General features: G+C 44.7%; 1 protein-coding gene across 1 annotated transcript; it reads right to left on the bottom strand.

Annotated features, from left to right (window-relative positions):
• Positions 1–553: 553 nt before the first annotated feature.
• RNF223 (ring finger protein 223) lies at positions 554–12,741 on the bottom strand. The gene is made up of 2 exons (XM_069241109.1): positions 12,511–12,741; positions 554–4,044 (listed from the first exon to the last, which is right to left on the bottom strand). The coding sequence occupies exon 2, from the start codon at positions 4,033–4,035 to the stop codon at positions 3,361–3,363; it is 675 nt and encodes a 224-aa protein (XP_069097210.1). The 5' UTR covers positions 4,036–4,044; positions 12,511–12,741; the 3' UTR covers positions 554–3,360.
• Positions 12,742–12,956: the final 215 nt, after the last annotated feature.

Here is a 12,956-nt window from a genome sequence, read left to right as displayed (position 1 = left end):
CTGTCTAGACTCTGGTCTTGGGCACTCTTAATTTTTTAATTATATAAGCCTGTTCTCAGATGTAAGGAGGCCTAAAAATTCTGTTCAACAGTTTCCACCCACTTTGATTGCTGGGTCCTGCATGTGAAAGTATTGATTAAGACAGACAGCAAGTACCAGGAGAGGGGCAGTAGATTCCCATCCTGCAGCCAACAATGTGCCTTCTGTCTATCAAAAGACCCCCAATGCACGGTTACCTTCACCCGTCATTTGTACGTACCTCCCTCCCTTTATCCTGTAGCTTCACATGTCTTTCTTTCCATCCATCCATCCATCCATCCGCTGGCCCAGACAATCAAGATAGACTACAGTAAGCACAATTGCTCCATCAGGTGAGGTGGAAGCTTTTGGGTGATCAATAGACCATTCCAACACTTCTTTATTCCCTCTGGTGCCCAAGTTTTCCATCTCTTCAGTCCTATTTCCTGTATCCATCTTCAGAACTTTGATGCAGGTTTGAGAATCATTAAGCGCCTCCCAAGAAACCAAGACAAATGACACGGAATCCAAGGTATATAGTTTAAAAGGTATAAAACATTTATATTTAAGAAACACAATAATTTATGCACAATAATCACAGCTTTGTCTTTGTTGTCCAACATGAGTGTCCTGTTAGTTGGTCCGGGATCTTCCACTCTCCCACAAAGAAAAACCCCCACCCATGCAGTAGCAGTCAGAACATTTGACATGGTTTTGTAGTAACATGCACATCAACTGCATTTTCTTTGAGTTTAGGTAGAAAGGGTTTCCAGATTGCTTGAACCAGCATTCGAAAAGTCCCTATAAAGAAGCTAGGGCCAGCATGGCTGGCCAAATAACATTTAGAACTCCTGATATTTTTCATAGACCCATTACAATATTTAGATACTAAAACTAATTTATGCAAATATAGATCTCCCCAATTTCAACTCTTGGGCTTACACTCTAGTTTGACAAGCTCTCAGTCTTCAATTTCACGATTAGGGAAGGGTAAATTACACTTCATTTTTTAAATTGGTTAGTGTAACCAAAAAATGTAAACACTGCTCAAGAAAATTATATATATATATTATTTAAAGTGCATAAACGCTTACCATATTGATTTTAGCAGTGGGTCAAAAATGTTTGCCAGCTTACCATATGTCCCATTGTACACTATTATGTGTAGAGCTGGGGAAAAAAACTTTCAGGAAAGGTTCTTCGCTGCAGGTATACCTATGCTAGATTACTTTTGGGCTGCCTGTTTCCCTTTCAAAAAACATCACTGAAGGCAGTAAAAAGGGACGTTTTTTGGGTTGGTGCACAGTTAGCAGCCAAGGCTACAAGTGCTAGAAAGGAAAGGAGAAAGGGGAAACAGAAGTATGCTGTGTGTAGCCTTCCGTTTTATGGTTGTCTAAAATGTAAAATATTTAAAATACTTCATTACAAAGCGTAAAGTAAAAGCATTAGGCTGATTTTTATTTGCTAATACACTTAAATACAAGCAGGATTTAAAAAAAAAATATATATATATATATGAGGTAGAATGGATTTGAAGCTTAACTTGCAGATTCAGTCCTTTTGTGCGTTTCAGCTGCCCCCTGTTTTGGAAGGTGAAAGAGTTGATGCAAGGCTTTGCCCGCTCTTCAAAGCCTCCAAAAGGAAGACAAGGAAAGGACATAGTGCCCTTTCAAACATTGGCATTTATAAAAAACATTGATAAGAGTCCCCCTTTAAAATAAAGTGCAATAGTTGCCCAGTCTTATTTAAAATATTTATTGATGGGGCTTTCCTATAGATCGGCTCTGCCAGGCTATTTATGCCTTGACATTATACCTCCATCTTTGGGAAAAATCCCCTACAAGGCTACCCCACCCCCCCCCCCACCCCCATAGGGCTTGAGGCTGGGGCATTTGAACATAATTGCAGAGTTGTTAATGTAGAAGGTGAAGCAACCATTTGTAAGCTAGGCTTTGCCTCTTCCAAACCACCATTGACAGTGGAACCTTTACCACAATTACATTGAGAATAGACTATACTTCAAGATGGTTGGGGGAAACCTAGGCGATTCACCACTTCATTCATCACCATTTCAACTTTGAACATATTTTATCATTGAGGTTTCAGTGGGAACCATGGCAACCCCAGACCTCCTGCGCCATAAACATTTCACTGAGTCCCATCACTGGAATCACAATCAATGCAGTGTCTGTCCTACCAGAAGTCACTTGCATAAAATACACTTCAAAAGAGTACCACACGTTCTCCCCTCCATCCTTCTCTCATATTAGGAGTATATCTTCCTGTCCCACTCTACGTGTGCCCATTTGTGACATGCAAGCTCCATTTTTAAATTGGATAGATTTATGATTATTACTGCAGTATGTGCAGGAAATCCGACTGCACACAAATAGACACTGAGGCCATCACTACTCACAATCTTTAAGCTACCTTTTTTTTAAAGCATACTCCAATGGCACCCAAGATCTGTGCCCTGATTAACCAGTCCAAGGATGGTAACAGAGCTCGCTCCGACCCTTGAATCCTAGACCCCCTCTAATCCTCCAAGTATAACAAATGGCCAAGTCTGGAGGTGTTGGGCTGACCTATTGACAGAGCCCTGGGTAGCAGAGGAGGGATACTATCTTGTGACAAGAAATCCAACGTGGGACTCTCACATTACAACTACTCTTCTAGTGGTAGACCCATAAAGCAACTCACAGGGCAGCAAACAGTGCTTGTCCATTTTGACACAGAACAGCCAAGTCTCAGGCACTTTTTGGCATGTCTTGCCTCCGATAAGTCAAATGTTCTGCCCTACCGCTTTGCAATGGGCATCAGGAATACTGCAGTTTTGAAGTAGTTAGAGAGGTGGTCCAAAGGAATGACAGCTCTACGTTGGTGGTTTTAATACTTTTGAAGTCCGAGCTCATGGATTCCATATTTATTGCTGGTTTACTTCTCACAAAGTTATATAGTAAGTCAGTTGGCACAATGTGGCATGTTCTGCATTCACAGAAGATGCAGTGTGTCAGGATTTGCTACATTGCCTTTATGCAAGGTCAGAGGCCCCTTATTCTCATTCTCAGAAAATTGATTAACTGCATAATGTAGGGCCATTTATTCTCGCCAAGTCATAGCAAAACCCCTGTCTGCACAGCTTCTGGTTTTAGGCCATCGCAGTTTAGGAATCTCTGGAGGTCATTGGTTGCTGTGGCAATTTCAGATCCACTTTTGCCACCCACAGAATGTCATGATCCAAGAACTACCCCTTATTCGCCCACTTTGTAGTGTTGTCAGCTGCACATCTGTAGCTGTTGGCAACGTTGGTCTTTTATGATCCAGAACCTCTCATATAATCCACTAGTGACCATGGGTGCCAGAAACATACATGGAGTTGAGTGGATTAGGGGTGGGTACCACGGTTGAAGAGCAGCGCAAGTTCCCAGTCTTCAGTACACATTGGACTGGCCAGAGCAGAATACAGAAGAGGATCAGCAGCATTAAGGCTATTAGGAGGATGCGTTTCCAGTCACTGCAGCGGCAGTAGGACCGCATCCCAGTGCGTTGTTCAGTTGGAGGAACTGCTGCAACCACCTTGGTCATGCCAATGTCCACACAGATGCATGTGTCTGGGCTGTTGGAATCAGAATTTGATGGCTGCTTGTAGCAGAGTTTGGTCCCTTCGATCCAGACTGGCTCCTCGTGCTGCAGATGGGCAGGCAGGATGGACAGGGTCTCCTGGCTGGTCTGCAGGGCTGGGGCCCCCTGCTCCGGGATAGGTGTTGGCTGCCGGCAGAAGGGACATGGCACCAGGGTATCAGACTTTCCCGCAGCCTGGGAGGCTACTAATCGTGCCACACACTCCAGGCAGACTGTATGGGAACACTGCAGCCTCTTGGGAGTCTTGAAGATGTTATCGTAGGAGCTGAAGCAGATTGAGCACTCTAGCATAGACTCTCCACGCTCCACATCCTCAGTTGGAAGCTCTGGCACGTCCACCACCTGTGTGTGCCACACAATCACCGAAGAATCCATGGCTTGGTTCTGAAAAGATAAAATAGGACTGATATTAGAAGCTGAGAGAACAATCTTAACCAACCATAATTATCTTGACAGCCTGGAGAGGTTCAATATTCAAACCCGTGGAGGAAGACAAAACATCCTAAATCTTTAAAGTCAATTGGAGCATCCCAAACTGCTTCATCCATGGGGCAGAAATTGCTCCGTTTGCATTTTTTTTTCGAATTTTTCCCACCATGCACTTGTGACGGACGCAAAATATAGGCAAAGAGAACCGCAGCGCTTTGAGTAGATCCTATTTTATGTGAAGCTAGAATCATTTAACATGGCGATTCGTCATTTTGTCGCTGTGTTTGGGGGTAGACGGTTAGAGGGAATTGGTATTGCACGTTTGCCAGTGCTTTTCAAAAATGTTCAATCTGGCGGGGGTAACAGGGTATGAGAAATGACAGAGCACGAGCAACCGACGGCACGTAGTGAAATGCTCCTCCAAGCACGCCCTCGTCACGCGGGCACGGCTCGAGACCCGTACACCAATATTAATGAAGCGCGTCCGCACCAACACGGCCAGTTTCTGCCGCCGCGGCACACGTCGAGCTGGGGAACTGGTTTTGGGATTCTGGAGACTCACTGGCATGCGTTTTATTAATTAGCTAAACCGACAATAAAAATCAGACTTCGGCAGGCCCAGCTCACGAACCCCGGGCCGATGCACTCCAGTCTGTCTGTTTTCAGCGAAATTGGCGGACCCAAAACGGGCCTCTCCTGGAAGAGCTGCAAATTAGAGTGACTTTTTTTTTTTTTAAACGGGCCATGTCAGATATAAAAGTAAGACTAAAGCCTTTAGTCTCACTTTGAGAGATTGTGTGTGTACACACCGATAAAGGAGCAAGCAGCAGCAGAGGGGCAGAAACCAATAAATTACTTCTTCCATTATGGAAGACTTTAGAGCTGCATGTGAAAGGAAAGCACACCTTTCACTTCTAAGTTGAAGTGACATTTGCCCCTAAAACCGGGACATTTATTTAAAATTAACAAAAGCGTCAGGACACCCAGACGTCCTCTGAAAACCGGGATTGTCTGGGGGAATCCAGGACATCTGGTCACCCTACTGCGTGCGAGTTGGCAATTGTGTTCAAGTGCAGGATAGGTAGAACCCTAATCAAGCGTTAGACTTGGTTCACCACATCATGTAAGAGACCAATATTAAACGAAAATAGGGTGGCTTTAATTCCGAGTTTGTAATTATTAAATGTTCAATTTTGGCTTTCAGGATTGGTGTCTGCTCTTTACTGGAGGTTGTCATCAACACCCTTATCACTTTTTAGTTGACCCGATTTGGGTATTGAGTTAGTTAGTGACACTACTTTCCATAGCAAATACATCCGTCAGTTATGTCACCGTCCAACACGACCATGTTAATTGCGATCCTCTTGAGCTGGGGGGGGGGTGGGGCATAAATCCATTGCTGATTAGATCAGACTGCTGCTCAGTTTTCCATTGGAGCAGGGCACAAGTCGGGGGTACATGCAGGTCGATGGTGTCCACCCACTATTTTCCCAGGGTACCCAGCCAAGAAGAAGCTGGGCCCTCCTGTAAAATGCTGAACGTGTCTCGGTGTAATTTTCAGACACCGGGACATTCAGCAGCCCCTGCACATTGTCTGCTTTCGATCCAAGCAACATGAAGGTGGAGGGTGGCTTTCATTAATTCAAGCTCCAGCTGGGCCCATCACAAAAGCCAAATTTAAGGGGCCTTCAGTACTCTATTTGTTGGAGTACCCAGCCTTGCACCTATCTGGAGCCTAACATCTAGATATAAATGCAGTGGTGAAGAAAAAGGCTCACAGCTTGTTAGCACTTCACAAGTACTTGAGAGGCAAGTTTTGACTTTATGCAGTCCCTGTATACGAGCAATATGCCGGCACTGCTGCAAGAATGTCAAGTGTTGGTCTGTTCCAGTATTTACATAAAAAAACTGATCACTTTTTTATTTCTGTAAAGTGCTACTCATCAAAAGGCGCTTTAAATCAAACTCATTAAACTGACATTCATTCACACAATTTAGTACATCAATGTTCAGGATACTGTACATAAGACAGTGAGGGTTACAAGGTGTAGGAGTCATACATCATCCTTCATAGCTCACTGTGCTATATTAGAAGGAATACAATTTCTGAACTGCAAGTAACAAAAGTATCAGTGTTAAAAGCAGTAACCCACTCGCCCATCTACACTAAATAAAAAGCTGTCCTCTGCATAGTACAGGATAAGCTTTGCAAGAGACATTATCCATCTGTTCTACTCTGAGTTAAAACGGGTACTAGACAAAACACAGGTCTTTTCCAGCAAATGTGTTAACCAGCAAAGTTATCTTACCATTATGATTATTCTTTCAGATTTGCTAGGAACCCAAAGAACTGTGCAGCAGGTGTTTTAACCCCATAAGATATTTTAAAATTCAGGCTTTGCAACCAAGTAGACCAGATTTACTGTTTCTTGTTGTGGCAGAGTTTAAAAACAAATGTACATGTTGAGATGCAGATTTTGCCTTAGGGTAACATTGCATCACTTTTCTGATACCAATCAGGGGCAAAAACTATTTTGGGATTTATAGTGCCACACAAATCCTGGTTGAGTTGATTTGTAAAAAAAAAAAAAAAAACCACACACAATCAAACTCAAAGCAGCACATTGCCCTGCATTGCGTTACCTTGCATCAAGTAGACATTACATGCGAGGAGTTTTTATGTACACTCCTAATGCGCTCAAATGTAGTCATGATCGACCTAATAAATGTGTGAGGTCTTTAGATCTAATGTCACTTCTTATGATGTCACTTACTGTAAAGTCATGGGTTGTGATGCCACTTCCTGTGATGTCACTTACTGTAATGTCACGCACAGTGATGTCACTTGCATACTGCCTAGCTTGGTAGTTCCCCAACCCCCACTTTTTTTTTTTAGGACTTGTCGTGCTTTGGAGGATTCGAACAAAGCCAAGATTTAGGTTTCCAGGTTGACTCCCCATTGGATGCGGCCTTACCTCCTCAACCAGCACCATGTCTCAGTCCTCATTGCACTTCATGCTGGGCATCCTGGCTTACGATAGCGTGGATCCTGGAAGGTAGCGGTCCTGTGATTCTACAGTGGTGACCTCTTGGACACACATTCCCAAGGAGTAGAGCCACACTAGAGATAAATACCCCCAAAGCCCTAAAGTCTTCATATTTAACTCACATTTTCTATTTCTATAACCATTTCGTTCCTCTTCACAGCTTTTCAATGACACTTTAGAACAGACTTAAAGGACTTTATTAAGGTGTTTTACCTCAGTTTTTGGTGCCTTCTTTTCCCTTTTTTTTTTCTCCAACTTTAGCAATTTGTTGTCAGGAACACCTGAGATTTTGCACTCCACTGACCACCTTCCGCATACAACTTAAGACTTGGATGTTTTGGAATAGCTTACCTTGGCAGAACCCAACCTATTCCTAGAAGCGCCAGGAAATCCCGAGTGGGTAGCTGTTGTGCTATATACGCTTTTAACATTTCGTCTTTTTTAGGCGATGCTCATGTATAAAACTTTTTAAAACTATTTTGTCATTTTTTTTTTTTAATCAGGACTGACACATTGGCAAGGTGTATGCTGCCAATAAACTGTAAATGAGCCAGAGGTGTTTGTGGTATGTGTGAGGCCACGAATAGACCGGTGCATGTGATCACCAGATTACAATATGCTGCACACCATTGTGATTACTCATGCCACGCTACTAACGGGCGCGACTCCTATTCAACAGTAGGTTTCTGCTTACCTGAGGGCCATGGGTGTCTATCAGGACGCAGTGTCATGCTTACTAGCAGAGGGAGGTATTTCTTTCTAGGGAAATACCAGCAGATGAATTTCCACTCAGTCATTTCCTGGTTGTTGGGTTTCAGTCTGAAAAATAAGCACTCCGGTCTCTGCTTACACCTGTGCAGGTGAGCTGTCGTGGAGTGATCTCATTAAAGTGCAGATTGTCAAAGCGGCAAGTGGCGGGGAATGTTAAAGGACATCACTGCCCAAATTGTACACATTAACAAGGCTGAAAATCCCTCACTTTTACAGGCCGGGCGGTGCCTCTAGAAGCCCAGCAGGCTAGGCTCAGTTCATTGCAGACAGGGCCCACACGGTGGCGACGATCTCACCATGTCCAGGTGGACTCCTAGAAGGTGCAGGACGAGAAGCCATTCTTGAAGACCTCACATCCCAGACTCAGCCTGCCAAGAGAATCCAGACATTGCAGAAAGCGACCTTCAAGCGGGGATAACCGGGTTTCAGAGTGTTTACAAAATAATTTCTTTGATATTTGCTCAGGGAGCCAAGTACCACACATCGCCATCTAAGGGAGATGCTCTTTGCCCTACATAAGTTGTTCGCTGTTTTTGAAGTGGCCTAACCGCCTGCAGCATAACAGAAACCCACTACGTCACTATAAAAGTTGTACTTTCACACAATGCCTACTCCAAAGCAATTCCAGTGTGAGCTGCGCCTTCAGGAACTAGAAGCAGGCAGTGTGCCCGATGTGCGCTGGGTACCGCTGCAACAGTGACGTCTCTGAAAGGGAATTTTAGAAGGGGGGTCGGCCTATTGGGCTACTGGAGAAAAAACTGGAGGGACCACCTTCAAGGGAGATTTATAGGCGGCCATATAATATATCTCTACACATACATATATATTCTACATCTATAGCCAAACACCAGTTTTGCTCCTTCTTGAGTTCGGACCCAAGGGAGGTGGAGAGCCCAAGACAACAGAGCCACTGGTTGTGATCTCACTATCCGAAAACCCAGTAATGATGCTCACTCAAGTCTCCTGCACAAAATCCATAACACGTTTCCCACGACGTATGGGCTTGAACATAACCATCGTCCGTACTGCAGCCTGGGGGCTCAGCGGAATACTACAAAGGTCAACTAAGATTATTATTAACAAAAACCAATAATAATAAAATTAAAAAAACAGCCTACATACACCTGAAAAACATTATTTTGGAAAGCCGGACAATTATAATAGACCAGCGTCGACGTTGGCTAAAGAAAAGATGTTCAAGGCCTGAGATTCCAAGTCCGTGCAGCGCGATCGGTGTTTATGCAATCACGGCGGCCTTCTGAGATGTGTTTAACGGGACAGTCTCAGCGCACCCAAGCGGGGGAGCTGTGCGACCGCAAGAAAAGTGTAAGCATTTAGTAGGAGTGTTTCGCTGCTGATGGGAGTGTCAGCACACCTTCTAGGACGGTGCCTGTATTTAGTAGAATTCTTGCACTACTAGAGGGACAGTGGCAGCACCTCTCAGAGGGGCGGCTTTACATGCCAGGGCAGCATAAATATTTGTTAGAACTCTTGCACTGGGACAGTACCAGCACCCCAGCAGAGTAGCAGGCCCTGCGAGAGGACAGTACGTGTTTATTAGGACTCCTGTACTTCTAATTGGACAGGGCCCGCGTGTATGAGCAGGACAGTTTAACATGTGAGAAACGGTGTACGCATTTATTAGAGCTCCCCTAATTGAGCCGCCAGCATCTATCAGCAGGAAAGACATGCAACTGCTAGGACAGTGCAAGCATTTACCAGAACTTGAGATTCTAATGGGGCAGTGCAGCATCTCAGCAGGGCAGTTGTACATGTGATAGGGCAGTTCAAGCATTGACTAACTCTTGTGCTTCTAATGGGACATTGCAGCATCTCTCAACCAGGCATCTGCACATTTGAAAGGACAGTGCATGTATGAGAGCTGTGCTGTTTCTTATGGGGCGGTCCCAGCACGTGTGAGCATGGTTAGATGTACATGTCCTAGGACAGTGCAGGCATCTATTAGGGTCACTAGATTCCTAATGGGAAAGAACCAGCACTTTTCAGCCAACCTGATGCGTAATTAACAGGAAAGTATCACACCTCTGAAGGGCAACTGTGCCAGCAGAGGGGCCCTGGCACTTCAGAGTTATTAGTTGTCATCTGACCGCGCCAGGGCGAGTTGCAAAGGACAGTAAAAGCACTCAACGGGGCCGCTGCGTTTTAATGGGAAAGTGCCAGCATTTCTCAGGGCTACCAGATACGAGCAGGACAATATTAACTAACCTTTGCGGGACATCTCTATAATTAGAACAGTCCCTGCAATTAGAAAAGGGCGTTCCAGTGACTGCGAGATTCCGGTGGAAGAGTACCAGCACTTCAACAGAGCTGCCAGAAAGTTAACACGATAGTATCAGCACTTCCCAACAGTGCTTACAAATGAAACTTAAAAGTGCAGACACTCTTAGAGTACCCGTCCGCCTCTGAGAAGTGCTGGTACTCATTTATTGTAATGTATTGCAGCACTGCTGAGAAGTGCAGGTATTCTCATCTTCAACTCGAAGTGCAGGTACTCCGTACCGGACGGCACCTGCCAATTTAAAGCACTGCCAACGGGGCGTATACTGTCGAGAGCACAGCGTCTGCACTTACAAGCGTTGATGTACTTTCAGTGGAACATATCCAGCACTTTAGAGGATCCGCTGCACTTTCAAAGGAACCCTACCAGCACCTCTTAGTGACTCATTTGCCGTTCAATTGACCAGTACCAGCACTTACAAAGGTTGCATTACGCTTTCAACAGAACAGTGTCTCGACTTCAAAGGGAAGTTACTCGTTCAACATAGCAGTATCAGCACTTACGAGTGGGTCAGCTGCACTTTCAAGGGAACAGAACCAGCACTTCGAGAGGTCAGCTGCACTTTCAGTGGAACAGAACCAACACTTGAATGGAACCAGCACTGCAACAGGGCCTGCTCCTCTTAAGTAGCACCATAAAGAAATCATGGGCTTTGTTGCTGCAGACAAACAGCTATTGGTTTTACTACACTCTTCAATAATACTCCGTTTAGCGGCCTGCTATGGATGAAAAGCTGATTCGGGTATTGCAAGCCTATTCTTTATTAAATGAACACGTCTCTGTAACCAGCACCTTAAATTAACCTTGATATCGCACTAGGACTAAAGTATCGTGTGCCAGAACATTTGCATTTTTACGCAACAACTGCATGCTTGGCTGAACGGAGTCCAGGCACTTCTACAGGAAAGGGGTAACTTTCGTACAACAACAGTGCTTCGCTTAAGTAAACAAGCACGAAGGGCATCTTAGGGGCTGCGTGTTGGCAGAGAACCAGTCTCGGCATGGGGGTCAAGCTGGCTCGCGTGTCTTTTCTGAAACACGTTCAGATACTTTAGTTCTTTTTTTAAATGACCCATTCAGGACGATAAACACCAAGCGGCAAATGGGAGGGAAGGAAACAATAAATAAATACAAACAAACATACTGGGTCAGCCCCCACACTTCGCCTGGGACAATGCATTGACCCCAGGACTTTATGGCTTTTAGTGGGATTGAAAAAGGTGGAGGTTCTCTAAAAGGGGGGTGGCCTGGGTAAGCAAGGGTGTGGTTTCAAACAAGAAAACGAAATTTCTGTAGTCTCGTAGCATGCCATTCCGGCAGCTTTCTGTTATTGCATCCATATATGCCTTTATCGCAGGGGTCTTCAAACTGGGAGGGGGGGGGGGGGGTGAAGCTGGGAGTACGTGTCAAAAGTAAAGGGACTCAATACTCTTCAAAACCAACAACCCCAAGTCTAATAATCACATTGTGGATACTTTTACATACTACTAAGGCCAGCCTGACCTGAATAGTATGTTTGGCATCATGTATTTGATTCCATTTTAAAAAACAGAACAGAACAACTGTGACATTTAAATAAGTCTAGACATACTTAAACATTGCCAGTTTAAAAGAATAATTGTGAAAAACTCAAAGGGGGGCCGACACGGACTTCATGCTCAACTCCATTGCTCTCCATCGTGCCCCATAAACACACAAAGACGACTCAGTTTAGATTATGAACTATACAAGAATAACATGCAGTAGGAAAACATACAGAGACACAAAATCCTGGCAATATATAACACTTAGGGAATGCAAGATAAACAGGAACTAAGTTACTAACATGATTTATTTTAACATTTATCATTCAGAAATCAATTCGTATTTTTGCCAGGAAAAGATATTAATATAAGGCTCAATAAGGACTTTTTTCAATGTCTATTTTTAGTTACTATTTGACCTGAGACCCAGCACATACACTCCAACAGATCCATTCAGAAAGTTGATTCCACACTTTTTAATGCCAAAAATTGCTTTATTTTAGTTCGCGCCAGCATAAAATTGCCTCTGCCTCAATAGAAGTCAAAGGGCAAAACACAGTCTCCCGATTCAGCCTTCAAACTTCCCACTTGAGATGTTTGAAATATTGCCAGAGGAACCAGGTCCACCTAAAGCCCTGTAAGACTACATATCCCATAATGCATTCTGCCACACTGTGTGCAAACAGCCCACTGAACCCTTAGCACCAAATGCAAAGCGAAAATCAGTAGTGCATGAAACATTTTTATGAATAACTTAGAAGTGGCGTTAACATGCACCCACCTGTCTGTGGTAGACGTTCTGGGAGTATCACATCCAGAGTCCGCGCGTGCCCAGAGATAGCCCCTTGGTCCACAGGCTCCCAATTCTCGAATCTCAGATGAGCAACAAGTCCTCGCTGCTGCCGGTCACAGGTGCTCTTATAGCCTTCCAGGTGAGTCGCGCGCCACGCCTCCTGTACACTGCCGTGACTTCTGAAGGGAGGGGCACTACTGCAGCCACGCAGCCTACCCGCCCTAGAAGCCCGCCCGGATTCCGGAGAAGTGGCACGTGCACGTGGCTCCTTAAATACGAGCACCCACCTGTGCGGTAGCACTCTAACTATGCGTGCTTGCTGCAGAGATCCAAGTATACCTCGCAGGTGCCAATCTCAGGAACCCACCTGAGTGGATTCATGCACCTGCTGCTGAGATCTGTCTATTTGGGTCCAAGGTGACCGTCTCAGCCTT

Source organism: Pleurodeles waltl, chromosome 6, assembly GCF_031143425.1.
Source record: "Pleurodeles waltl isolate 20211129_DDA chromosome 6, aPleWal1.hap1.20221129, whole genome shotgun sequence".
In the NCBI taxonomy this organism is placed as follows: Eukaryota; Metazoa; Chordata; class Amphibia; order Caudata; family Salamandridae; genus Pleurodeles; species Pleurodeles waltl.
This window is presented reverse-complemented; position numbering and strand designations above follow the sequence as displayed.

Coding starts and splice junctions, on each gene's coding strand:
- RNF223 (XM_069241109.1), bottom strand. CDS start 4,035: ATGGATTCTTCGGTGATTGTGTGGCACACACAGGTGGTGGACGTGCCA.